This window comes from Tiliqua scincoides, chromosome 4, assembly GCF_035046505.1.
Source record: "Tiliqua scincoides isolate rTilSci1 chromosome 4, rTilSci1.hap2, whole genome shotgun sequence".
NCBI lineage: Eukaryota > Metazoa > Chordata > Lepidosauria > Squamata > Scincidae > Tiliqua > Tiliqua scincoides.
The window spans coordinates 188,558,200-188,585,349 of record NC_089824.1 but is presented as its reverse complement, the minus strand read 5'-3'; the positions used below and the strand labels follow the sequence as shown (position 1 = coordinate 188,585,349).

The 27,150-nt window shown below is 43.4% G+C and overlaps 1 protein-coding gene across 1 annotated transcript in view; it reads left to right on the top strand.

Moving 5' to 3' along the window:
- Positions 1-27,150, top strand: part of PPFIA4 (PTPRF interacting protein alpha 4) — an 85,047-nt gene that overhangs the window by 18,852 nt on the left and 39,045 nt on the right. Inside the window, exons 3-14 of the mRNA XM_066626529.1 lie at positions 1,203-1,367; positions 2,081-2,155; positions 5,903-6,004; positions 6,435-6,656; positions 7,057-7,203; positions 7,830-7,968; positions 10,121-10,200; positions 11,162-11,293; positions 14,209-14,271; positions 16,113-16,204; positions 25,955-26,096; positions 26,836-27,041. Of these exons, the coding sequence (XP_066482626.1) occupies positions 1,203-1,367; positions 2,081-2,155; positions 5,903-6,004; positions 6,435-6,656; positions 7,057-7,203; positions 7,830-7,968; positions 10,121-10,200; positions 11,162-11,293; positions 14,209-14,271; positions 16,113-16,204; positions 25,955-26,096; positions 26,836-27,041 (1,565 nt within the window). The remainder of the gene's footprint in view (positions 1-1,202; positions 1,368-2,080; positions 2,156-5,902; positions 6,005-6,434; positions 6,657-7,056; positions 7,204-7,829; positions 7,969-10,120; positions 10,201-11,161; positions 11,294-14,208; positions 14,272-16,112; positions 16,205-25,954; positions 26,097-26,835; positions 27,042-27,150) is intronic.

Here is a 27,150-nt window from a genome sequence, read left to right as displayed (position 1 = left end):
AGACATCCAATTTTACCCATGGCACAGAAATAATCTATCATTTTACAAAATATTTTACTTACCATGTTTCATGTGATGATCTTCTTTAACATCTAACTTGCTTCAGTTGTACATCCTGATTAGGTTAGTTTAATAAAACCAATGTTTGCTTTTGATATAGGTGGGAGATGGAATGTTGTTAAGAGAGCTGTAAGTAACTTGAGAGAGACATTGCTTTCCATGGTACGTAAGAATATAAGAACAGCCCTGCTGGATCAAGCCATAAGCCCATCTAGTCCAGCTTCCTGCGTCTCACAGTGGCCCACCAAGTTCCCCAGGGAGCACACAAGATAACAAGAGAACTGCATCCTCGTGCCCTCCCTTGCATCTGGCATTCTGACATAGCCCATTTCTAAAGTCAGGAGGTTGCACATACACATCATGTCTTGTAACCCGTGATGTCCTCCAGAAATTTGTCAAATCCCATTTTAAAGGCATCTAGGCCAGATGTCATCACCACATCCTGTGGTGATGTGTTCTCACCTTTTGTCCTCCCTTTTTGTCATTCCATGATCACTTCTGGTCAAATAGATTTTTACAAAACGCTGTTTATCAGAGGTAAAATTTGAATGAATAACTGTCCAAGATTCTTCTTTCAAAATGACCAACTCCTTGAAGGCTTTCATCTTCCTCTAGCCATAGAGAAGTCTGAGTAATTTGTGTAGTCTTCTTGGAGCCCAATCCTATCCAACTTTCCAGCATTGATGCATCCATCCCAGTGGGGTGTGTGCTGCATACTGTGGTGGTGGTAGCAGTCATGGAGGCCTCATCAAGGTAAGGGAACATTTGTTCCCTTACATTGGGGCTGTGTTGCAGCTACATTGGTGCCGGACAGTTGGATAGGATTGGGCTATTATACTATTTTTCCTCTAAACGCTCTGTGTACCCTTATTTGTCTATTGCATGTACATATAGCTTCATATTTCTCAGTCATTGGGTTCTGAGACTGAAATCTCTCCATGCTGGATAAACAGACCACTAGCACAGTAATGACACTAGAAAAGTCAGAAATGGTGCTCTTTATCTTTGATACAGAAATGGGCTGGTAGTAAAACCTGGCCATCTTTTGATAACATTCTCAAACAAATAAGAGGGCAAAAAAGGCATTTCCTACTCTGTGTTGGCTTTGAATAAGAAATAAATGGCGCTACTCCATCTTACAGCTTCTGTTGGAGCATCTGGAGTGTCTGGTCTCAAGGCACGAACGCTCTCTGAGGATGACTGTGGTGAAGCGGCAGGCTCAGTCTCCATCTGGTGTCTCCAGTGAAGTAGAAGTTCTGAAAGCACTGAAATCTTTGTTTGAGCACCATAAAGCATTGGATGAGAAGGTGAGGCTTGAGTTAGTACTGTTCTCAATAATGAATGCCTAGCCTCAGCAAAACTAGCTGATTTCAGTCTCAAACCTTTGAGTCACAGGACTGTAATAGCTGAAGTACTACCTTTGGATAGCATTTTCCTGTAAGTCCCTACCAAATGTCAGATTCCTTTTTGTGAGTGACCACCAAACTGTTCCATGCACTTTTCAGAGAGACCTCATGTCTTAATGGTTTACATCCTAGGAGGGTGTTGCCAAGATTGAATTCAGGCAGTTGCTCCTTTGAAGGGACTCTGTCCTCCCACCTTATTCTAATTTGTTGTAAACCCAGTTAACTTTGTTATATGTACCAACATGTAGCTCCTATATTTCAGATAAAACCCCTTTGAAATCCTTATTTGCTTATCCCATTATTATATGCAAGTTGGTATCCTGAGATTTCAGGCCTTACCTGATACACATTAACTAGCATGCCTTTCTGAGACTCCCTGTATGGTTTTGCTTGTTACTTTACACAGCTGGCTACTGGAGCTGCATGCAGTTCTTGTCAACTATTCTGCCACATGATGAGGGAAGAATGATTATGTTGAATTAACTAAACTTCTTGATGCAAGACATTGTTAAAATTTGGGACCTTACGCTGATAGATTACAAGAAGCAGTGCTTAGGGCTGTACTTCCATTCTCCCTTTGAAAATAACATTCTTTCTCCATTGTGTTCTTTTAGGTTAGAGAGCGCTTGCGGGCAGCACTGGAACGAGTAGCTACGCTAGAAGAGCAGCTGTCCAGTGCCCACCAGCAGGTAAATAAGGGACTTTGGATTTTAGTGTAAATTTAACAGAGATGCTTTTCAAAGAACCTGAGACTATTGATTCAGCAAGAATACGTCCTGTGCCTGTGGCATTGTTTAGCACAGAGGTGGGTGATTCACTGTTGTCATTACGTTTTGACTGTGTGATATCATAGGGAGCAGAAGGGGAAGACAGACCTGATTGGGAGGCAAACGGAAGTGTGCAGAGGGGGAGGGGGAGAGGGAGGGATTGCAGAGGCTGAGCAGGAAGGAGGCAAACGGAAGTGTGCAGAGAGGGAGGGGGAGAGGGAGGGATTGCAGAGGCTGAGCAGGGAGGAGGCAGTTTGCAGAGGGGGAGAGGGAGGGTTTGCAGCGGGGGAGCAGGGAGGAGGCAAACGGAAGTATTGCTCTCCCTCTGCAATACCGGGTAGATGGGACTCGTCAGCCTGGGAAGGCAGCTCATCTAAGAGAAGGAAACTCTGACCTCAAACCTCCACTGCCTTGTGGCTACATCCAGTTGTGGAAAAGGCTTCAGGAGTCAACCTCGAGGCAAAATCAGGAGCCAGAGTCCCTGAGGCAGTTCATGGCTGAACACAGTCCCGTTCTGGCAACTCCTGCGATGCCGCTGGAACCAGCCGTATTGGCTTCTGCCTTTCCATTGGACCATTCCAGCGACGTGGAGAGGGGGGATTTGCTGCATGGGTAATAGCCTATCCTCTGTACCTTCTTTACCCAGGCTTCGCGCACTGGAGAGGACACTCCAACTTCGCCATACGGCGTCAGCACAACACGGGAAGCAGCAGTTTATCGGTTATAAGTCTTTGCACGATTGGCGTAGAGCATGACGCCAGGGGCTGCTTCCGACGGTGGGAGAGATCATTGCATCTCATTGGGCAGCTAACAGTCTGAGGCAAAGAGGCAAAGAAGGAAGGCCCATAGCCAGGGAGACAGACCAGGGACAGACTGCACTTGCTCCCGGTGTGGAAGGGATTGTCACTCCCGAATCGGCCTTTTCAGCCACACTAGACGCTGTTCCAGAACCACCATTCAGAGCGCGATACCATAGTCTTTCGAGACTGAAGGTTGCCAACAACAATCATGCATTAATATAAAGAGGTCACAATGAGTAACAAACAAGCAAGATAAACTAGAAGTCATCATGATGAAAAGAACTGTAAAGAATTGCAGGAGCAACACTTAGCAGGAGTGTTACTTAAGTAGCTTAAGTAGCACTTAAGTAACACACTTAGGGGAACTTCCTAGAGCTCTGAAAATCAAAAGAAACCTACTGAAAGAGAAAAGGAGGACAAGTTGCTAAGGATAATATGCTGCAGTAGTATGAGTGTGTAGAAAATATTAAGAAGGCAAAAGATCAGCACATGCTGCGAGGGATGGGATTAACAGCAAGAATAAATATTGCAAAACAATAAATGGTGAAAAGAAAACAAAGGACATATTACAGACATATTACAGACACAGCTCAGCTAAATATGTGCTTCAGATTTTTACAAAAATGTTGTGGAACTTCTGGCCCAAGTGCCTGTGATATTTTTGCCTATCTGGTAGAGGCCCACAAATTCCAGTCATTGCAATAGATGACATTTTCTACATACATGTAAGGAACAAAAGTTTTATAAAGCAAGCTGTGAGCGTGGGACAACCCAGAGAATCCCCTCATGCTCTTTTGATTTACGAGTATGTCATCACAAAGGTGCAATTTATTTTTTGCAGAAATGTATCAAGTCGTCACATAAAATGTAAAATCTGACACAACGTCACTGGAGATTATCCAAATCATACCTCCCAATGTTCTCTATAAAATAAAATGTGTTCTGTTTACATCATTCTGTTTACAAAATCAAAGTAAATAAAGCATGTGACTGAAACAAGTGTTAATTTCTGTAGGGAAATATAAAACAACGTGATGTTATTGGTGAAGAAGCTGTTTCACACACAAAGCTTTCTTTACTTCGTGTCATTTTGTGTCTAGGACTTTTCAACATTCTCTGACAATTAGAAAACTAGCTTTCTTTCTCAACCCCATATGGGCAGAGATATATGCCATACATTCCGAGTTGATCTTACACAAAAGCAACAAATTACACAGGCCAATACACATTTTGCTTTCTTAAACATTACACCAATTCCTGGGTATATTTGGTGTGCTGATTCAAAAAATGGCATCTGTTTTGCTCTATCACGTCTAGTTTTGAAGACACGGCATAGCATCTTTAGTGAATAGTTCAAACAGCTTCCTCATGAGGAAACCTACGCCATGGCTTCCTCATGAGGAAGCTGCTTGAACCATTCACTAATGAGGATATACTATATCTCCAAAACGAGACTTGATAGGGCAAAACGGATGCCATTTTTGGAATCAGCACCCCAAATTCATATCAAACCACCATAAATTTTGGGAAAAACTTTTCTGACCCTCAATTTTGTAGGCCTGTGTTATCTATTAGAGTACTCATTTTCTTTTCCAATCACATCAGGTTGATTGAATCTGTGTACAGTTCCAGCCTATTTATACATAGATTTTTTATACACAGGTTTGACTCAACATGAATGACCCCTGCAAATGAGAGAGAATGTGCTGATTTTATTTATTTATATAGGTATTTATATACCGCCTTTCTTTGGTCAACAGATTTCTCCTCAGACTTTAATCCAAGGCGGTTTACATAGGCAGGCTGTTCTAACCCCCGTAGGGATTTTTACAATTTAATAGTTCTAGTCTTTCATAGGACTCCTCATTCCAGCTGGATTCCTTCCTGGTCTGGCCTCTCTCTGACCCTTTGCCTCCCACACTCCACTTGATGGCAACTCCTCTCTGCCGAGAGTCAGCTCATCAATATATCAGCGTGTCATCAGTTCTCGGGTACTTCTGGTTGTTTCGAACTGGCAGCCTCAGATCTTCAAGCATGCAAGGCAGCAGCTCTGAAAAGGGGAAAAATGCATCCCTTTAAAATCAGTTTAAAAAACTGAACAGTCCTTTAACAATAGCCTCCTTAATGAGAGAGAGAGAGAGGGCAGCTGGCTGACAATCCATCAATCCTTCTCTCTCCAGGCGACCCCTCCCTTCCCCCTGAGCACGTGAAAGAAAGGTGATCACTTTGCATTGGTGAAGGGAGGGGCTGAGTGAAGCGGAAGACTGATTGATGGATTGTCTTCTTAATGACTCTTACATCACAAAGGTCAGCAAGGCTGTTTTTAAATCACCTGAGCAAAGAAACTTTGTTTTTTAAATTGATTTGCTATAGTCCTATTTTTGCCATCCATGTGAGTGCTTGGAATGGAACCCACTCAAATAATGAGGCTCAACCTGTAGTTGAAAATCCAGACTCTTAACAAATTTTTCTTCAGATACATGTGCAGGAATGGCATTGGGTCAGCATGGGCTGAAGGCTCACATGTCTGTGCTGATCCCTGAATCCTTAGCACCAAAAGTGGCAGTAACATCCAGTGTGCCATCAGAGAGTGGGTGGGAGGTTGTATGGAGAGCCAAGCGAAGGACCTTGTCCCAGGATTAACAGCAAACTGGTGCTGGAACCAGGCATTGCAATGAAGCCATTTAATAATCAGGACCTACTATAGAAGTGTTATAAGATTTGGTTGCAATGCCAGAAGACCTACAATGCACATCACAACCTCTTTGTCTGTCCTGTCTCTTACCCCCTCATCTCACAGTATCTGAGGGAATGGCCCGGAATATATAGGAGAAGGTGGTTGAATATCTTTTGAATATTTATTGTGCAGGTCAATGCTCTCCAGCAAGGCCTCTCTCAGCGGGAAGCTCCTGTGGGAGAAGATGATAAAAGAACTGATGTCAAAGAACCAGGGCAGAAGGTTCTTTGGAAGGTGAGAATTATTTTTCTGGAACTGAAAGGCATAGTCTGATACTATAGGTATTATTTACGTGCTGCTGTGAGACAAGAATGAGAATTCCAGGAATTCAGGGGTGCCAGTTTGCCTGCAGAGGAAGTTCTATTTTCCATATTATTTTTGAATGCTGCAATAATAACTGAATAAGTGCCCAGCAATCTTATATTCTGACTCAGAAATGCTTGTTTCCAGGAAGTGCTATAATAACAAACCCACATCTTTTGTCATATTGTTAGAGTAGGGAATAATTGAAAGATCCAAGTGCTGATATGTTGGCAGGCAGGAAGAGAATTTCCATAGATGTCACTCAGTAGCATATGACAGGGCATTTGCTGATCTGGTGCTGTCTTGCACTGAGAGTTGCATATCACTTGGATACATATTTCTTTGTTACATGACTTCACAGAGACTCCCCAATGGCTCTATACACCCAGATGATGAGGCAAGTCGGACTGTAGAACTACAGGAGCTTCTAGAGAAGCACAACTTTGAGCTTGCGCAAGCTAAAGAACGAATAGCTGCTCTGGCTGCTAGTGTTGCTGAGCTGGAAGAAGATCTGAGCACTGCCAGGAGGGACCTAATCAAATCAGAAGAAATGAGCAGCAAGTACCAGAGGGACCTACGAGAGGTTAGAGTGCTCTATTTCAACAGTGTAAATTATATTGTATATATTGTAACTTGAAATCTATCTTAGTTTCTTCAGGTACAGCAAAGGAGTATAGCATCCTGAATTTCTGCTAGCAGCCAGTTGTTTTTCTGATAATAGCAATGGATTAATTAATTTATTTTTTATTTTGAAACACTTTTACCCTGCCTTTCTACCCTTCTGGGAGGTACCTAGTAATCTAGTATTATGACATTAATATCATTATTGTCATTAATGTCATAATAAGGAAGCACTAAATATTGGGCCTAGCTTCTAGTAGTTTAGGACTTTCCCTCCCTTGCTGTAGTTCATAAAGAGAATACTGTTGGTTTGATGTCCATATAAGCTCCATGATGAGATTCTTTATGCCTCATGCTCCCAGGCTTTGGCACAGAAAGAAGACATGGAGGAGAGAATCACCACCCTGGAGAAGCGCTATCTGGCAGCCCAGAGAGAAGCCACTTCTATTCATGACCTCAATGACAAACTGGAGAATGAGTTGGCCAATAAAGAGTCTCTCCATCGCCAGGTAATGAGCTTTGATGACATGCCACCTGGAGCACCCATGGTATTTTGGTGGACAGGTGCATGTGTGACGGGACCTGACTTTGAATGCCCATCTTGTCCCTTTAGAGCATTGAACATTCTGCCTGGACACTTCTCCATCTTTTCCAAATAGTTCCTTCCCAAAACACTATTTGCCTTCACTCCTATGTCCCCTCAACTTGACGGACTAGACTGCCTTTATATAATACTGTTTGTGGTAATGTGGAGTCTCCAGGCCCAGGTTTGTATCTTTTCTGTCAGTTAATGCCCAGAAACCACCAAAACCACCATCTGTGCCAAAACCACCATTCAGAGTGCAATACCATAGTCTTTTGAGACTGAAGGTTGCCAACTCCAACTCCAGTGCCCAGAACTGTACAATATTAAAATATTGTAAAGCATTTGTGGTAATGTACTATCTCAGACTATCATTTTGTTTGGCGCATTTTTTTTAGGTAGAGTTCATAGGATGTGCAACCCCAGAACCAAGTACACCTTTAATTGTCTCTTGAAAGTGTGCATTGGAGAGTATGTCTGTCATGCAAACTGAAACTGTTTATTAGTCCTAGCTCCTAATGTTCATTGGTGCTATTCTGTATTGGTCCACAGTGTGAGGAGAAGGCACGGCATCTCCAGGAGCTTCTAGAATTGGCAGAGCAAAAACTGCAGCAAACAATGCGAAAAGCAGAGACGTTGCCCGAGGTGGAGGCTGAGTTGGCCCAAAGGATAGCAGCACTCACCAAGGCAAGTGCACAGCCAGGAAATGGCATCAAGGCTCAGGGTACAAAATGGGTACCGTATGTCTGTATCCAGAACTTTGAACTCCTATGGAGAAAGTTGAGCAGTCTTGTTTATTTCATCCTTTCTCCAAGGACCTAACAGTGGTGTACATTGTATTTTCACTGCTGATTTTATTCCCGCAGCAACCCTGCGACATGCAGCATATATTCGTGCATAGGTTGAAAAATTTATGCCTCAAAATTGACCCTGAAAGCATGGATCGACTTATACGCAGGTCAATACGGTGAATAAAGCTGCTGAGAGCAGCTGCCTGGTGAGCTGGGGGTGGAACTGAGCTGAGAAGCAGGACACAAAGGGGTTGGGAGAAAAGGAGTAATTTTCTTACTGGTAATTGCTCTGAGTCAGCAACAGAAAGCAAGCCAAAAAAAAAAAAAAAAAGGTAGCCGATTTAGCTTCTTCTCCAGAAAGGAAGAGAAGTGAAGGTGCTTTTTTTTTTTTCCTTTTTGCTACTGCCTCAGAACAATTTCTGATAAGTCATTTTCAAAGAATTTCACACACCCCTCAGTTCTCTCCCCCCCCCCCCAGTTATCTGAGGGTCATAAAAATTCCATGATTTTAGGCTCACAACCTGCCCTTGACTTACAGATGAGATTGACATATATCTATGGTAGACTAGGCTAAGCTTCATCACTAAATGAATCTAGCTCTTTTCAGTTCTAATTTGACACTTGTGCCTTTTTCCCTTGCCAACTGTGTTAGTACCTGTTTATTTAAGATACATTAGTACAGCAGCTATTTCTCTTTTTGTCTTCATGGACTGTGGTAACTGAGTACCATGGCGCAGCTGCTGCTCACTTAAGATGGAGGCCACTACTAAGAATGTTTGTTCAGGCTGGTCATGCTTGACTTTTCATGGTGTGTTTTATGCACACAGTATTTGAAGGTTCAGGTTGCATCCAAGTACGCAGAAGTAAAGCATAAGTACACCCTATCTTGTTAATTTGTCACAGTTGTGTTGTCATCAAAGTCTACTATGTTCATAAGGACTGTTTAAGAACAGAGGTGGGAACAGAGACCTTTCTGTAGTGTTCTTAAATAGAATAGGCCAGTGGCTCTCAAACTTTTTAGCATTGGGACTCACTTATTATTATTATCATTAACAGTATTTATATACCGCTTTTCAACTAAAAGTTCACAAAGCGGTTTACAGAGAATGAAAATCTGTCCGGGACTCGCCGGAAGTGACGCCATTGAACAAACTAAAATAAATAACTATAAATAATTATAAGTGAAACAAATAAATAAATTAGGAGAGATGAGATGGGGAAGCCAGCCCTGTTCCACCAAGCGAATTCTCTCTGTAGCCTGTCTGCAACAACCTCACCCCCTTCCAAAAAAACTTTGGAGATTCTGTTCTCTTTACCCCTCCATTTTATTGGTTTGTCAGCCACCAGACTGCCACAAAAGAGCAGATCCACCATGGTCACATCCATTGATTTTATGATAAGCTGCACCTAGGGCCCAATTCTAAGGGGCTTTAAGTGCCAGCACTGGATCTCAGTGCTGATGCTGGGTGTTGCAAATGTACTGTAAAGTACCTGGGGAGGAGGGGCTGCAGATGCTGGGCCTCAGCGCCAAAAGGAGATGCCGCAGAAGCGCCCGGGGGTAAGTCACACCACCAAGCAGTGGTGCAGATTTTCGGGGTGGGGGAGGCATTCTGGGGCAGGGGAGAGCGGGGGGAGGATGGGGTGGGTAGAATGACCAACCCGGGAGAGGGGTGGGACCGGCAGAGCCCTGCTTTGCTGGATCCTATCCTCTTTGTCAGGCTACAAAGCCTGACATGGAGGTTTCCAGTCTGTGCCATCAAAAAAGCTAGTGTAGACTCGAGTAGTCCCATTACCGGGCCTGTGCCCTTACTCTGGGGAAGTGGAGGAATGTCCCTTTCCCCCAAGGAGACCTCCAGTGGCCTTGCGGGACCACAGGATAAGGAGTTGCCATTTTGACGCCACTGCACATAGCGGCCCACCAGGGAGAGGATTGGGTTGCATGTGTGTAACTGCTATATCGTGCAATCTTGATGTAAGAGCATGTTTCCTGCTATTATCAGGGCTTGTAAACATTGCTTCCTCCTTGAAGAATATCTTATTTTGTGTAGGCAGAGGAGAGGCATGGCAGTATTGAAGAGCGACTGCGGCAGCTGGAAACTCAGTTGGAGGAAAAGAACCAAGAATTGGCAAGGGTAGGTTGACTTCTGTAGAACATTGGGCTGTTTATTACTTGTTATGCCTTCCCTACAACACAACAGTGTAGGGCAGAGTAATACTGAGGAAGGGAGGACAACAATTTGGTGTCACTCTTGTATATTTTTTGCTAGGATGTCAGTATCTCATTCACAAGTTTTACAGTACAGGGAAAGCTGCCTGTGAACAGCAGCTTCTTACATGATTGCCAGAAGTCTTCAAGCCCACTGTTGCCTTTTGGGAGGGGGAGTGGATATAGATTGTAATGGCATAATCTAAAATTGTGACTCAACCACATGGGAGACTACTTCACACATACTGCTCCACTTGTAATGCAATTGTGTTGCATTGCAGCCACTCAGAAGGTTGGCTGTACTTGTGAACTGAATCCAAGCTATGAGATTTTTTATTATTTTTTGTATGAAATATGTACTCCACCCTTCAGTAAATTTCCTATCAGGGTGACAAATGATGAAACGAAATGGACTTTTTATAACTCAGCTCCCATTTGGATCCTTATTTTCCTCTGTGCTTGCAATGGCTCCATTGCTGTTTACGAAGTAAACTGTTCTATCTGTCATTTATGTGTTGACATTTCACGGGTTTTCCTAACTATAATGAGCAGTTTTGCAACAGTGAGTTGCCAGTGCAAGTTTGTCATTGTTATATTTTGGAATAAACTTGTACTGAAATTAATGATACTGTTCACCTCTAATGTTCACTGCTGCTTTTCTTGTCAATATAATTTGATATAGCTAAATGAATGACAACTTAAAGAGTTCATTCTCTTTCAGTCAATTAGGTGGTTACGGTATAATTGTGAAGTCTTTCTTATCTTAGAAAGGGCTAGATATAGTGATGGGTGATAACTGGGATTCTTTCATGATGAAGGCTATTTTTGCAACAGTCTCAAGGCAATTGTGCTAGGAGTTGCTTGGTTGATCTTGATTTTGCCCACAGGCCCGTCAACGGGAGAAAATGAATGAAGAACATAACAAAAGGCTGTCTGATACTGTGGATAGACTTCTGAGTGAGTCCAATGAGCGGCTGCAGCTTCACTTGAAAGAGAGGATGGCAGCGCTTGAAGAGAAGGTATTACAACTTGCCCTTTTGCTACGCTGCCTCCAACTGACAGAGGATAAATTTGGTGAAAACTAAGATTGAACTGTTGGGGACCTTCAAAAAGGCTACCCTAAGTAGGAGCTGGAATCTAATGGCTCAGATCAAAACTGTTTTAGATATGATTTACTGTACAGGCCTTTTTAAAAAGTATTGTTAAGATAGATTTGCACTTGGTGGAATTAAAGAAAAATATTGCAGTGCTCTGAGTTAGAGTAGAGAATCTTAGCAATTGGTTCTAACAGTGGTTTTCAGACTGGGGCATCATGATGCCCAGCCTGAGGACCCTGGCCTCTTTCCCCTTAAGGGGCAGGGACAGAGGGGAGGCAGGGAGGAGGCAGCGACGTGTTCCCCAGTATCGCTCAGGAGGGCTGTAGGGACTGGGATGCACTCACCAGTCCCTGCAGCAGCCTGTCAGGGGTGCGGGAAGCCTTGCGCGAGCGTCTGCAGGGCTCCCCAGGTCATCAGAAATGAAAGTAGAGCAATCGTGTTCCACTTCCGCAAAACCAGGAGCCCTGCAGATGCTCGAGCAAGGCTTCCCACACCTCCAACAGGCTGCTGCAGGGACTGGTGAGTGTACCCCAGTCCCTGCAGCCCACCTGAGCAACGCGATCCTGGGGATCGCGTTGCTGCCTTTCCCCCGCCCCTGCTGCCTCCCCCCGCTTCCGCAAGGACTTACAGCAGTGCAAACTCTCCTAGAACATTTGAAAACTGCTGGGTTATAAGGAGGGTAATCCCTGCCTTGGTTTATACTAGTCCAAATGTTTTTGCCTCCTCCTTGGTTTGTGCTTATCCAGATTTTATAACTAAGTCTGCAGAGGTAGAGGGCATTACTGATGCCTTTTTGGGTGTTTTATTAATAGGATTTCAGTGGCTGTGGCAAAAAACATGGATCATTGTTTTGCTTTTGCGATGCTCTTATTGTATAGGATCCCTTCATATAGCTACTCCATGTTCGTGCTTCTAGGTAGCTGTTCAGAGTAGTAGCATCATAAAGCTTAACTTTGTTTCTAAAGGGATTGATTTGAAGAGTGTTGGTTTTGTTATTTTATTGCAAAATGGTTGATTCTCATGCACGTTTGTGATAAGAGGATCTGGCCTCATCTTTTGATTGAAACATTAGTCTAACAAAGCAAACATAAAGATTTCTGTGTAATCTAGATGTTATACGTATCACCTAGTCTACATCCAACTTCATACCTCAGCTAAATCGTGTAAATGTTCCTTTCAGCTTCTCCTCTTTCTCTTAAAGGGATTCTAACACCCACACATGTGAAGAAAATGGTCTCTGGCAGCTCAGTAAGAATAAATAATTCCCCTCTGTTCCAATAGTCCTCTAGGAGTTAGAATGCAGTGAATTGTCAGCTGTCCTGCACCTGTTGAAAACTACTCAGTGTTGTCATACAGAGACTGGCATAAAGAAAAGATTCAAGTTGAGGCTAGTAACTAAAGAGCAGCGAATATCCTCTGATGGTTCTAAGCAGTGCACTTTCAAAAAAATTTTAATGGTTGCAGTGCCATGTGGTATGTGAATTTGGTAAGCCCTACTATGTGCATACAATAAGAGAACCTTTCTGTCTATTCAGTTAATACTCTTGAATGGGAGTCCCTTTGCATTTTGAATGCTGCCATTGATTATTCAAGTTATCTTGTTACCAGGGTTACTTGGAAATACTTGTTCTTCCACAAGGGCCAAACTTCTGTGAAATGAATGGGAGCCAGAATAGTAGTGAGTCAGGACTGCTTGACTGAAATCTGTTGGGAGAAGGGGCAGGAACTTCTTACCAAAGCATTTCAATGCTGATGATTTTTCAGGAGTTGGGTTTGTATCCTAACCATATCCCATCCCTGACAACCCAGTGGCCTGCAGGCTATTGTAGCTCCCCAGCCCTGATTTGCTAAACTGCCAGCGTGAAGCCAACAAAGTATTGGAGCATAAGCTGCAGATGCTTCTACACAGTTGAGCAACGTAGGGGCAGATAGTACCCATACTGTTTATCAGGCTGGTCTCATCAGCTTCCTGGTCCACAGAACAAGTGCTATATAATCATGAGGTGCTGATTTTGCCTTTCTTCAGGATGGCACTCAGTGCCATTTATAGTCAAATCTTCCAGTCTAGCTACTAACCCTGGAATTTAGGGCATGGATGAACCATTACAGATAGATTACTTCCTTATTTGGACATGGGTTAACACTAGAAGATCTTGTGTTCATCCCCACATGCAGTGCAGGTACAGGCTATAAGTTCTGTTCTCTACTCTGTAGTGAATATAATATTCCCTACTATGTCTGTGTACCTGCACATATCAAAAATGTCAAAGAGGCTGCTAGACACCCATATGGGTAACAGTGAAAAGAGCAAGAGGAAGCATTTCTCATTATTTTTATGCATTTATTCTGATATCTGGACAAATCCAAAATCCAGTCATCTTCCCATCCCAAGCAGTCTGCCTAAGGGATACTCAACCTTTACCTCTTGCATTATTTTATGTTATTGCTGAACAATAACATTTTATGTGCATTACATCCAGGTTCAATCCATTCTCAAATATTACACAAAGAAGCAGTTAACAAAATGATTCATAGACACAATTTTATTCCTTACAACAATTTTGTATGTTAGGTCAGGATTAGTATCTTGTAGAATTTTGGTGAGTATTACTATCTATGGTCATAGCAGATGGAATTCACAATTAGAATCTACCTTCCCCAAGGCAGCTTCTGTGCATGTTACCTGTGTCAATTATGCAAGGCACTTTTAAAAAAAAGATATGTAGCTTTTTATGGGGCATCTCACAGGTTTTTCTTTAAAGTCTCAAACACCTTTTTTCACTTTGACCTCAATGGTCATGTGCTCTGTTCATAATTACTCATATTTGCTTTTTAAGAACACGTTATTGCAAGAACTGGAAAATACCCAAAAACAGATTGAGGAGCAACAGCATGACAAGGTAAAAGCCATTCCAGGACTCTGTATAAGGAGTGGCAGCATGTGTATTTTCAGTGTCTTGAGAAAAGCATTGCTATAGCATGTTCAGAAGATGCTGAATGGTTGTTGTGATGACCAGTTGTTTTCCCAGCAGTAACTAGCTTAGACCATTGTAAGAGATTTTATTCCTTGCTAGCTCCTCCTTTATGTAGCAGGAAGCCCAAGAACAAACTTCTTGTACAAGGAGAACTTCTTGACAAGGATTATAAGGCCTCCACCCTTTCTAAGTGACATGGAACTGCTTATTGGTTAGAATAATAGCAGAAATGCGATATACATTAAATGGTAAAAAATCAAACTGTGAATAGCTCACTGTGGGATCCCATATAGTCTGTTGAGACATCTAAAGACACAAGTACCAAAACATTTGCTAAGTAGTGGGGGTGACATTTTGGCTTTATACTGGTACCTCCTGCTGCTGAACCACAATATTTAGTTTCAAATTTATCATAGGGTTATCTAATGTGATCATGAAGCTAAGGAGAAATGTTATTTATTAACAATAGGAAAGACTGGAGACCTTGTCCAGACAGTGATTTCTACTCAACAAATATTCAGTTGTTCATTTTTTCACTGTGATTGTGCTTCTGTTTCAGAGGTGGCTTTCTAGCACTTGGACCTCACAATATTTTGTTGCTGGAAAAATAAAATTTTTCTGCAGACGGACTCAGCTATTTTTTGTGATTGCCATTTGGAATGTGATGGTGCAACTAACACTCCTAGATAGTGTTGTTGACTTCAGTGATTGTAAGCAGCAGAGATTGATTTATCAGTTCAGTTCTTCAGTATCAGTTCAATTCTAGCTAATTCATCAAGGTTTCAGGCTACAATCCAAAACTAGATTTCTTGGGAGTAGGCCCCATTAAACATAATTGGACTTACTTCTGAGTAGGCACACATATGATTGTGTGGCTTTCTCAAAATGCAATCTTGACATGATTTTTTTTTTTAGTTCTTTGCTGGATGAATGGTTTCCCCAAGTTTACAGAAATATCACAGGAGTGCTCATCAAGCAGTAATTTTTTCTTAAATTAGAATCTGAGCTCAGTTTGTTCTTCTGAATTTCCACCATCACCGTACACTGCCCTTCACCTAAGCCCAAAGTGCAAAACAATACATTTTGTTTAAAAGTGGTGTAGGATGGGCGGGTGGCGGATGGGGGAGAAATAGTAGCACAGCTGTCCTGCTGAAATTAAAGTACTGTTCCTGTATCAAGACTGCAGCACCTCCTTCCTGCAGTTCTAATGTGTAGATGAGACATTGCACTGTAATCTCTTTGAGGAATGATATCATGAATAAAAATTGCAGTTGAGGGTTACATTCAGTGATTTTTTTGGATACACTCTGGCCGGGGGTTACATCCACTTAGAGCTGCAGATTCCTCGTGAAATCATTGTTTGCTAGGATTGCACAGTAACAGGTATTCTCTGAGCAACACCAGCAACAAAATCAGAATGTAGAGCTGCAATTGTGTGCACACTAACCTGGAAGTAAGTCTCATTGAACTCAGTGGGTCTTACTTTTGAGTAGACATACATAGGACTGTACTGTTAGTAACCTCCACTATGCATCATGAAAAATCTAGGAATCAAGAAGTGCTTGCTTTGCATCCCTTTGTTTGCTACTTTGCCCAGTAACTTTCTTTCCCCCTGCTTTCTCTCCAGCATGATCCTCTGCCTGCATGAAGTTTGACTTCTCAAATATACTAATTGCATTTGGTATTGTTTCTTTTTGTGGAAGTGTAAATTGGAAAAAGATGAGTGATATTGGCTACAGAGAAACCATTTATTTTGTTCTGAACAGAGAAGGCTGTCAGATGAGATTGACAAATTGAGATTAGAAATTGACCAGTTAAAGACAAGAAGTGGATCTTTTCTTGACAGCGTACATACAAGGTAAGGATGTTCCTGTTTTCATAGCTTGGTCAATTTGTTCAGGGGATTCAAAAATGAACCTATCAAGTGCTTCTGAGAGGAGTTGCTATATGGGAAACTGTGTGTCCTTAAACCAATAGCTCAGGCTAAAGTTGCTGTGTTTATAAAATATTCGTCTTTATAAAAGATTATGAATATTAAAATTGATTTCAGACCAGTGGTTCCAGATATGTTAGTAAAAAGTAGAATTCACAGAAAGCTTTTCCACCCTCCACCTGTCTCTTCAATTTGCTAAACCAGCCTAATAAAATGTAGCTGGAGACAAAATCCAGCTGTTTGCTATCATTGTGTGATCCAGTAGAGGGTGTAGTTACATAATATGCTTGCCACCAAAACAGATAAGACAGCCAAGCACCTGCAGCTCTCCAGCTACTGGTTGTTTTGCTTTTGTTTTGCAGCCTCATTGGCAATATGGCTTCTATAGTTATGAGCTTTAAAGCATAATGGTCTCCTCACACGTGAAAAGCACTTCAGATACAAAACACAGTGAAATCCATACATCATCATCATATGACATCTACATTTGTGTGCATTTCGTTTTGATCCTGATGACCTGCTTTTTGTAGGTCTACCATCTGTAGATGTTTTGCACAAATAACATTGTAAAGTTCATTTAGTACATCGTTGTTGTATTTCCTGCCCTGAACCTTTATGAAAAAAATTTAAACACATTAAAAAAATTCTTTATACCACCAAGTACCCTTATCAAGAGAAAGGCGGAGTAGAAATTCATTAAATAAATAAAATAAATAACCTTTCTTGTTTACAGTCTGTTCCTTTAGTATAGTTCTTATTCCTGGGAAGACTGGCAGATCAGTGGTAGAACAAATATGTGTGAGTTCTGTGGTTCAGATCCTGGCATTTTCTGTTGATGGTTCTCAGGTAGTAAGGCTTAGAAAACTCCCTACATGGGGCTCTAAAGAGCCATGTCAATCAGTACAAGACAAAATTGCACTAGGTGGACCATTAGCACTATGTATTTATTTATGGATGTTTATCCCACATTTTTGCAAATGCCTTAAGACAGCTAACAAATAATAAAACCAGTTTTATTTTAAAAAATTAAAAACTACATCAAAAACAGATAAGCAAAAATCAACAAAAACAAACAATAGTCTCTACTAGCATCAGCTTTTCCTGAATGCCTGTCTTGGGGCACTGGGGCATAAGAATTGTGCTCCTGCTCCATTGCCTTGAGCTAAGGGTATGGACTCCAGGACCTTTTATATCCAGCAGGTTCTGAGGCCAACTCTTGCTTAGAGGGAAGTGAGTTGTCAGATGAAGGCCAGGCTAAGGAACATGGTCATTCCCTTCTTTTCCCACCTGAGTTGTTTCCAGAACAGTAGTTAGAGTTCTGGAACTCTCTCCAGACTCAGGAGAATGGAAGGAGACATCAGACTCCAGACCCAAGGCACCAAGGAGGTCTTCACCAAGCATCCAGCAAGCTCTTGGAAATCCCATTCTCTGAATTCTTCAAGAACGTTTTAGAGGGTGAGTGGTCTTCTTCAGCCCATGGAAAATTCATCTATGGGCTGGCCTCCCAAGTTCTAAGTCTTCCCTTTGGAAACTATGGACAAACTAATTACTCAGTGAAAAGCCCTGTAGTAGCCATAAGCTCTAGCTCTTTCATTCCCATCAACAGAAATGGGCTCTCTTCAAATCAGTGCAATTGTGTGTCGAGGCAGTACTTATGAACAGCTTCAAGACCTCCACTGCCACCCTATAGACATCACTTATAAACCCTCTTTCATCCAGGATTTTATGTTTATGGTCCCAAGGCCTAGCCACCACAGATTCTGGATTGCCTAAGAAGTTGAAGGGTGAACTGTAACAGACTTCGGCACTCCTGTCTGACTCCTCCAAAGATGTGGTGTAGTTCTATGCTAGGGCCATGGCTTCCAATGTCAGAGAAATACCTGTCTCAGAGACTGGAATGTGAATTCTTGCTTCCTGGCTATGGTTGGCCAACATTCACATCCAACCATTCATTGCCTTCGAACACCAATTCAGAACAACTTAATATTTTCTTGGATTGGATGACATAGGGAGACAGAGTCAAGTGTCATCTAATACTGGCGATGCTTCAGTCCAAGTCCCTTGATGGCTTCTCTCAGCAGTTTCATATAGGTCAGTGCTTCCCAAACTCGTACAAGGGAGTTGGGAGCACTGTAAGAATGTGAGGGGGAGGGACTATGGCAGCAATGCAGTTGCCTGGATCACACTGCTGCTGGGGACAGGAGGGTTTTTTGGGAACTCCTCAGGGTTCCCCAAGCCTCTGTAAGTGTTAAAAAAGGACACCTGGTTGTGTAACAAAAACCAGAAGTGCCCGTTTTTTCTTTTTTCTTTTTTACACTTACAGAGGCTTTGGGGGGGGCCCTGTGGAGGGCTCCCCGCACCCTCCCAGGACTCTGGCGCTGGCTATAGGTCAGTAAAAAAAGCCTCTGCTATCCCCAGCAGCAGCGTGATCCCAGGGATCACATTGCTGCCTTTCCCTCTCCCTCTCCCTTTAAAGGGATAGGTATAAGTGCTTCCCCTGGCTGGTGTATTGTGAGCCACCGGTGTATTGTGGTGTATTGTGTATTTGGGAACTACTGGTGTAGATGATAGATAAACAAACCAGGAGACAAGATAGAAACCTGCTGGGTTTCAGAGGCTAGAGCATAGTCCTCTAGTATTACCTTCTGAATCGACTCCCATGCAATAGGACCAGACAAAACAATGTCCCCTAGCACAATCCGGAGAGGCAACGTAGAAGGATACTTTTGTTGATGATATTGAAGACTGCTAAGAGGTCCAGCAGAACCAAAAAGGGCATGCTCCTCCTGTTCAGTTCCTGGCAGAAGTCATCAACCAGGATGACCAAGGCAGTTTCTGTCGCAAAATGAAAGTGAGGATTGATTGAAGTGAGGCCAGATAATTGGTTTTCTCTAAGATCCTCTTAAGCTGAAATGGCACCGTGCACTCAGTTGCATTGCTACAAAAGAGAAGAGAAACCAGCTAATGAGTGTCCAGGGAGAGCTTGAGGAGCAACTTCACCATTGCTCTTTACAGTGGGAAAATGTTCTTTATATCTTGTTTTATTGCATAACTAAGTAGACACATTATGATTATGGGCTGAACAGATCTGTGCAGCATCTGGCATACAGTGGAGCAGTCACATGACTGCTTCAGTATGCATCATTGTGAGGCTCAGCCCACGTTTATCGTTTATCATGTAACCTATTTTTGTTAGCTTTGCTGTGGAATTATCAGGCAGGCATTAGTGTAGGGTGCTGTTTTTATCCAAGACCGTTTCTGCATGTAATTTGGCTCAGTGGCCAAGGAAGGAGGATGCTTGTGAGAAAATTCGGGAACTGCCATGCTGGATCACACTGATGATCTCTGTAGTTCAGGCTTTGTTTGTGAAGCTAGAATCTTTAGAAGGCGGCCACAAGCCCAGTTTGTTATTCCACTGTTTGATTGAATTTATGGTAAGAGGATGGGGTTACTCATGGTGCTGTGGCACCCAGTTAGGGCAGGGTCAGCGGCAGCCCCGAAGCAGCAGCCACTTGAGTTTGATCATCCAGTGACGATGTAACTGCTGAGCAACAGGGAAGGTAGGGTTTGTGGAATGTCCATGACTGGCTTCCATTTTGGACAAGGGTGAAATTTTGGAAGGCAGGGGGATTCAAGAGAAGACACAGGTAGAGAGAGGAAAGAAAGAGACCAGTGGGAAGTCAGATAGATGAAGTATACAGAGGAAAGGAGATGGGAGAAGCGGCGGAAGCAAGAGAAGGTGAAGAGAGGCAGAAAAAGTGGTAAGGAGGTGATCAAGTGAAGTGAGAGAAGCCAGTGGGAAGATGGGATAGGGCAAAAGATCATAGTGAAGAAGCAAGAAGAGGAACTGAAAAGGAGGAAGAAAAGAGAGCAGAAAGAAAAGGGAAGGGGGAGGGGAGAAAAGTGACAAGATCCCTGGGGGTGAAGCAAGAGCTCCTCTGTTATCTGTCTGTGCCTGGTCCTTGAGGTGAGAATATCACACCATGGTGCACCCTCTTCCCCTGGGAATACGTTATATAGTTGCAACCCCATTGCATTATTAGAAGCGCCAGCTGTGCCCAGATACAGTATAGCTGGGTACAACCCCCCCCCCTCACCGACTGGTTGTACAAGGGTGTGCAGGAATGCATTGTAAAAGTCCTCAATGTGGAAATTGGGAGACGTGTAAGATGGGGAGGGAAGAAGGAAGACTAAAACTGTGTATAAGAACCAAAGGGCAAGACTCTGAGAATAAACAGCCTCTAGTCAGTCATTTTTGCACCACAGATTGGAGACCCAACCCAAGCGTCCTTTCCCAGTTCCTATGACATAGAGCTACCTCCCTGGAATGAGATGTAGCAAATGGGGAATGCTACAGAGGCACGTAGTGAACACGTGGCCACTGTGTTAATGTATAGCTGGAAGACTTGTGTTTTCATGAGATAAAGAGGAAGAGATTGGGACCAGAGCACAATCAGGGCAATTGGCACTTGCCAAAGCTTACTGTCAACTGTTCAGGTTCCAGGCTCTTCCCTCCAGAGAGGTTTTGGGAGGAGGGGTGACAGAAAAAGTTGGTAGGCTTAATAATAGTAAAGAGAGTAGAGTAGATATGGGGGGACACAGCACTATGTTTTGTAGGGTGCCTCAACATGCCATGTAAGCTACCCCTCCCCCTCACCTTCAGAACCATTCTGGGTGGCAAGATCAAAGTGAAGGCTTTCCTTTCATCGTCAGGAATGGCTCCAATGGCAAGAGGAAGGAACAGCTTACATGCTGTGTTGTGGCACCCTGCAAAATGTAGTGCTCCCCCCCCCCCTGAGCTAAGCTACTGGGTAAAGATACTAGCTCACTTGTTTAAATATCTGGCAGAGATTTCCCTAATAGAGCATTTTCATTTTCTCACCTGAAACTTGAGAAATCTAAAATTCCCTTCAGTTTTAGGTATGTGCTGTAGTGTAAACCCAAACATGGCAGTGTTTTTCAACCCAAAGGCTATTGCTGTGGTGGGTGGGATTTTTTTCTATATCTCTCAGTTGAAGCTCTTGCTTGCTGCACATAAAGAGAGGTTTGTCATGCATAGTCAGAGAATTATACTGAGTTTTTTCCCCCTTGGAATATTGGGAACAGTTGATAGAACTGGAAAGTTTTGTATCCACTGGGAATCTCAGCTATCACTTTCTTCCTTTGATTGTCTTCCCTCCAGACTGAAATGGGGCTCTTAGGCTCAGCCAGTGCGTTGAGAGACAAGTTGATCACCTATATGTGAGCCCTGCATAAAGTGTGACAAGCTGGGCAACTCAGCACTTTAAGACTGTTATGTGAATATGTTTGGATTTAAAAGTAAAATATATAGGATTTTTTTGAAAAAACTATTTAAATACGCTTCCTGAAGACACACTGAATTTCATGTTTGCTTTAGGGCCAATCATCCAGCTTTCCAGCACTGATGCAGCTGTGCCAATTGGGCATGTGCTGAATCCTGCAGTGGGGGGCAGTCATGGAGGCTTTTTTAAGGTAAGGTAATATTTACTTTGGGATGGTATTGCAGCTGCATTGGTGCTGGAAAGTTGGATAAGATCGGACCCTTTGGGCACAATCCTGCCCTGCGCTGGAAGAGGCAAGTCAAGAGGCTTGCACTGTATCCAGCCCAGGATAGGGGCTTAAGGTGGCTCAGCCAGAGGTACGGGGAAACTTTTGCCCTTACCCCTGGGTAAGGAGCCCTTGCCCCTTTGGGTCTCCTTGGACTTGCACCGCCTCCTGTGGTAGCGCAAGTCAGAGGAGAGGAGAGTGGCTTGAAGCTGCTCCAAACTCAGCAGGAACAGGGGTTGGGATCTAGCATAAGTGCTGGCACCCAGCCCTGCCTTCCGCTCCCCACTCGCCCGCCCCTGGGTCTACCCACTGCCCGCCCTCCCCCTGTCCAGGAACGTCTTCTTCCCTGCCTCCTCCCTGCCCACTCCTGAGCCTTGCGTTGGCCCAGTGGGGCCGATGCAAGTCTCACCAAGGAAGCCGGCGTGGAGGCTTCTGTCAGCCTCCGCATGCCAGCACACCTCCATGCACCGACCTGGCTTCCTCCTGAGGAGGCGCAAACATGCTGTAAGGCTTCCTCCTGGGCGCAGGGGACTTGTCTTTTAAAAGTACAGTCAGTCTTTTAAAATAACTCAGTCTTTTAAAATAACTGGAACCTAATATCTGAGTTCCTCGGCCTGGTTGGCTCTTTTTAAACTTCAAGTAGCAAATTATAAGCTGCCAGTTTTTTTTTTTGCTAGTCAGTTGAATGCTTATTTAACAGTCAGAGTCAAATCTTTCAGTACTTGGGTTGTTGTGTACTGCAGTTATAAATAAGAACATAAGAACAGCCCCACTGGATCAGGCCATAGGCCCATCTAGTCCAGCTTCCTGGATCTCACAGCTGCCCACCAAATGCACAAGGGAGCACACCAGATAACAAGAGACCTGCATCGTGGTGCCCTCCCTTGCATCTGGCATTCTGACATAGCCCATTTCTAAAATCAGGAGGTTGCACATACACATCATGGCTTATAACCCATAATGGATTTTTCCTCCAGAAACCTGTCCAATCCCCTTTTAAAGGCATCCAGGCCAGACGCCATCACCACATGCTGTGGCAAGTAGTTCCACAGACCAACCACACGCTGAGTAAAGAAATATTTTCTTTTGTCTGTCCTAGCTCTCCCAACACTCAATTTTAGTGGATGTCCCCTGGTTCTGGTGTTATGTGAGAGTGTAAAGAGCATCTCTCTATCCACTTTATCCTTCCCATACATAATTTTGTATCTCTCAATCATGTCTCCTCTCAGGCGTCTCTTTTCTAGGCTGAAGAGGCCCAAACATCGTAGCCTTTCCTTATAGGGAAGGAGCCCCAGCCCAGTAATCATCTTAGTTGCTCTCTTTTGCACCTTTTCCATTTCCACTATGTACTTTTTGAGATGTGGCGACCAGAACCGGTCGCATTACTCCAGGTGTGGCCTTACCATCGATTTGTACAATGGCAGTACAATATTAGCTGTTTTGTTCTCAATACCTTTTCTAATGATCCCAAGCATAGAATTGGCCTTCTTCACTGCCGCCGCATATTGGGTCGACACTTTCATCGACCTGTCCACCACCACCCCAAGATCTCTCTCCTGATCTGTCACAGACAGCTCAGAACCCATCAGCCTATATCTAAAGTTTTGATTTTTTGCCCCAATGTGCATGACTTTACACTTACTTACATTGAAACGCATTTGCCATTTTTCTGCACATTCTGCCAGTTTGGAGAGATCCTTCTGGAGCTCCTCACAATCACTTCTGGTCTTCACCACTTGGAAAACTTTGGTGTCGTCTGCAAACTTAGCCACCTCACTGCTCTCCCCTGTCTCCAGGTCATTTATGAAGAGGTTGAAGAGCACCGGTCCCAGGACAGATCCTTGGAGCACACTGATTTTCACTTCTCTCCATTGTGAAAATTGCCCATTGACACCCACTCTCTGTTTCCTGGTCTTCAACCAGTTCTCAGTCCATGAGAGGACCTGCTCTCTAATTCCCTGACTGTATTTTTTTCAGTAGCCTTTGGTGAGGGACCATGTCGAACGCCTTCTGAAAGTTCAGATATATAATGTCCACGAGTTGTCCTGCATCCACATGCCTGTTGACCTTTTCAAAGAATTCTAAAAGGTTTGTGAGGCAAGACTTACCCTTGCAGAAGCCATGCTGTTTCTCTCTCAGCAAGGCTTGTTCGTCTATGTGTTTTGAGATTCTATCTTTGATGAGGCATTCCACCATCTTACCCGGTATAGATGTTAGGCTGACCAGCCTATAGTTTCCCGGGTCCCTCCTCCTTCCCTTTTTAAAAATCGGTGTGACATTTGCTATCCTCCAATCTTCTTGCACTGTGGCCGTTTTGAGGGACAGGTTGCATACCTTAGTCAAGAGATCAGCAACTTCATTCTTCAATTCCTTAATAACTCTTGGGTGGATGCCATCAGGGCCCGTGACTTATTGATCTTTAATTTATCAATGAGGTCTGAAACATCTTCTCTTTTCACCACTATCTGACAATTCTTTGGTCAGGAGGGGCCGTTCAGGCAGTGGTATCTGTCTGAGGTCTTCTGCCGTGAAGACAGATGCAAAGAACTCATTTAATTTCTCTGCCATCTCTTAAGTTTCCTGTTATCTCCCATTTCCTTCCCTCACCATCCAGAGGGCCAACCGCTTCTCTGGCAGGTTTCCTTCTTCTAATATATTTTAGAAGCTTTTATTGTTCCCCTTAATGCTTGTTTAACTTAATATGTTGATCTCTATCTAACATGAGTGAACATGGAAATACTGCTGCATTTGCATTTCCCAGGCCTGAAAAGAATGATCTAGAAGCCAAGTTCTGAATGCTACCAGTCACTTGTTTGGGGGAACTGGAGTCTCCTCTGCCCCCATCACTGATGACTGGTGGCACTTAAGTTTCAACTTTTGTATGACTTGGTCCCCAGTCTTCCAATCCCCAGTCTTGGAAATCACTCAAGTAACCATTTCTGTGTATACTTCTTCTTGTTGAATTGTTGTACTGAACAGTTCTATGCCCTACGTGCATTGGGAAGTGGAGGAAGGGTCACTAATTTTTTTTAACCAGAATAAACTTTAGGAGCTTGTAATGGACCAAGGATGGAGCTCTAGCGAGCAGGAACCTCTCTCTTAACCAGTTTGGACTGCTCTTCCCTGGTGATAGTTATGAACATTGGCACACCATTGTGTTGACTTATCCAAAATTTGATCTTACTGATACCTCTATGTATATATGCATATTTATATAATATAGGACAGCAGTTCCCATCTGGTGGGTTGCAACCCACCAGCCTGGGAAGCACTGGCCAATGCCTCTTTAAGGGGCGAAGGGGAGGAAGGCAGTGTCACAGTTTTCAGGATCGTGTTGCTGCTGGGACAGAAGTGAGTTTCTCCACACTCACCTTAGGTAGTACTGGCCTCCAGGGGATTCGGGGAGCTCTGTGGAAGCCTGCATGGGGCTCTCCAAGCCTCTGATCAATTAAAAATAGAGATCGGAACTTTCGGTTTTCAATTGCAAAACCAGAAATGGTTTCCGATCTCTATTTTAGTTGATTAAAAGCTTGGGGAGCCCTACGGAGGCTTCCATGGCACTCCCCGCATCCTCTGGAGGCCGGCGCTGCCTAAGATGAGTGTGGAAAAACCTCCTTCTGTCCCAGCAGCGATCCTGGAGATTGCATCACTGCTGCAGCCCTGCCCCCGCAAAGGCTTAACGTGATTCCCTTCTACCATAGAGGACTTCGGGAAACACTGATATAGGATAATTTTTTTCAGTCTGGTTAGTTTTTTTCAGGTTGTTCCTCAAACCATTCAAACAAAATGATATTGTACAGTATTCAGTGTGTTCTCTGTAGGTAGTTTCAGTCACCGATTGTAGATCTATCACTTTTGTCCAAAGAAATAAAAGAAAAAAAGCATATTAATGTGTCTTTAAAGTGAGGACTGTTCTTTTAAAATGACTTTAAATGACACTATGCATACCTATTCAGAAGTAAGTTCCACTGAGTTCAGTAAGGCTCACTTCCAGGTAAGTATGTTTAGAATTTCAGCCTGAATTAATGGTTCATTTAAGACTATCCAAGAAGAATGCAATATCATATATGGTGACTGATTTTCCTTTTATTTATTTATTTTTTATAGATCCCTTGTTGGAAGTACTCCAGATCTCAGGTATCCCCTGAGTACTATGGTTCATGCACCACTTGAGCCCTTTGGAACACCCTCTAGTCTTCACCGGGCACCAAAGAGCCGATTTGCTGCTCTGCGGGAAGAACCTTCCAAGGTAAAACTCCTAACGTTTTCCTTGCACCAGTTAATCTCTGATGGACAGCTCCAGTTACGCCTGCAACTTGGAGCATATTACAAATTATTTGTGATGGCAACAGCTGCAGCAGCTGTCCTGGGCCTTTTAAACGAGGGGCTTTGGTCTTTCGCTCAGCAGTAACAGCTGCAGATCTAACCCTCTCTGAAGGAAAGACACCCCTGTTGTGCAGAAAGGCTACTGGATGGTAGCCAGGACAGTACTTAGTTGATGGGCTCTTGCAGAGAGCCATGAGATGAAGTTTCAGAGGATCCTTACCAAGCTGTGAAATCTGGGCAAGGAAAAAGCCTACTCTAGCCTTTGTTTTAATGTTTGGTTTGGATGAGGTGTTGGTCTTTGTTCTGTTGTACTTCAGTGGTCTTGTCAAGCCTTGGAGCTGCAACATATAAATATTTTAAATCAAATATTTAGACTTCAGTGAACTTCTCAAACTACTGTGTACCAAATTCTCACTTCCTTGTTGCACAGTCTTAGAACAACCCTATCAGTATTGGTAAGAGAGGGACATGGATGAATGCCCTTAACTAAGGTGTATTTCATGAAGGCTGTTTAATCCCATTGCACAATTTTGGGAAATAGCATCCTTCCTTTGATCACTCTCTTTTAGTATGTCAGTGTGATGTTGAATGATTGACTGCAACAGTGTATGTAAAGGTAGTGCCTTGTGTTAGCTATCTATGTTGTGGTTTGATGTGTTCAGGATTGGGAGCTTCCCCAGCCAGGTGGTGTCCTGGCCACCACAGCTCCCACCTTTGACAGTGACCCAGAGATCTCTGATGTGGATGAGGATGATCGGGAGACCGTCTTTAGCTCTATGGATTTGCTATCTCCCAGTGGCCATTCTGATGCCCAGACCCTTGCTATGATGCTGCAGGAACAGCTAGATGCCATCAATGAAGAGATCAGGTATGGAATGTACCAGACTGGTTCATTGTTTGTGCACCCTATATAGTTGATTTGCATCTACAGGTGGAGACTCATTATTCTCAAGGGGAGGGTTCCTTTCCAAGTACTC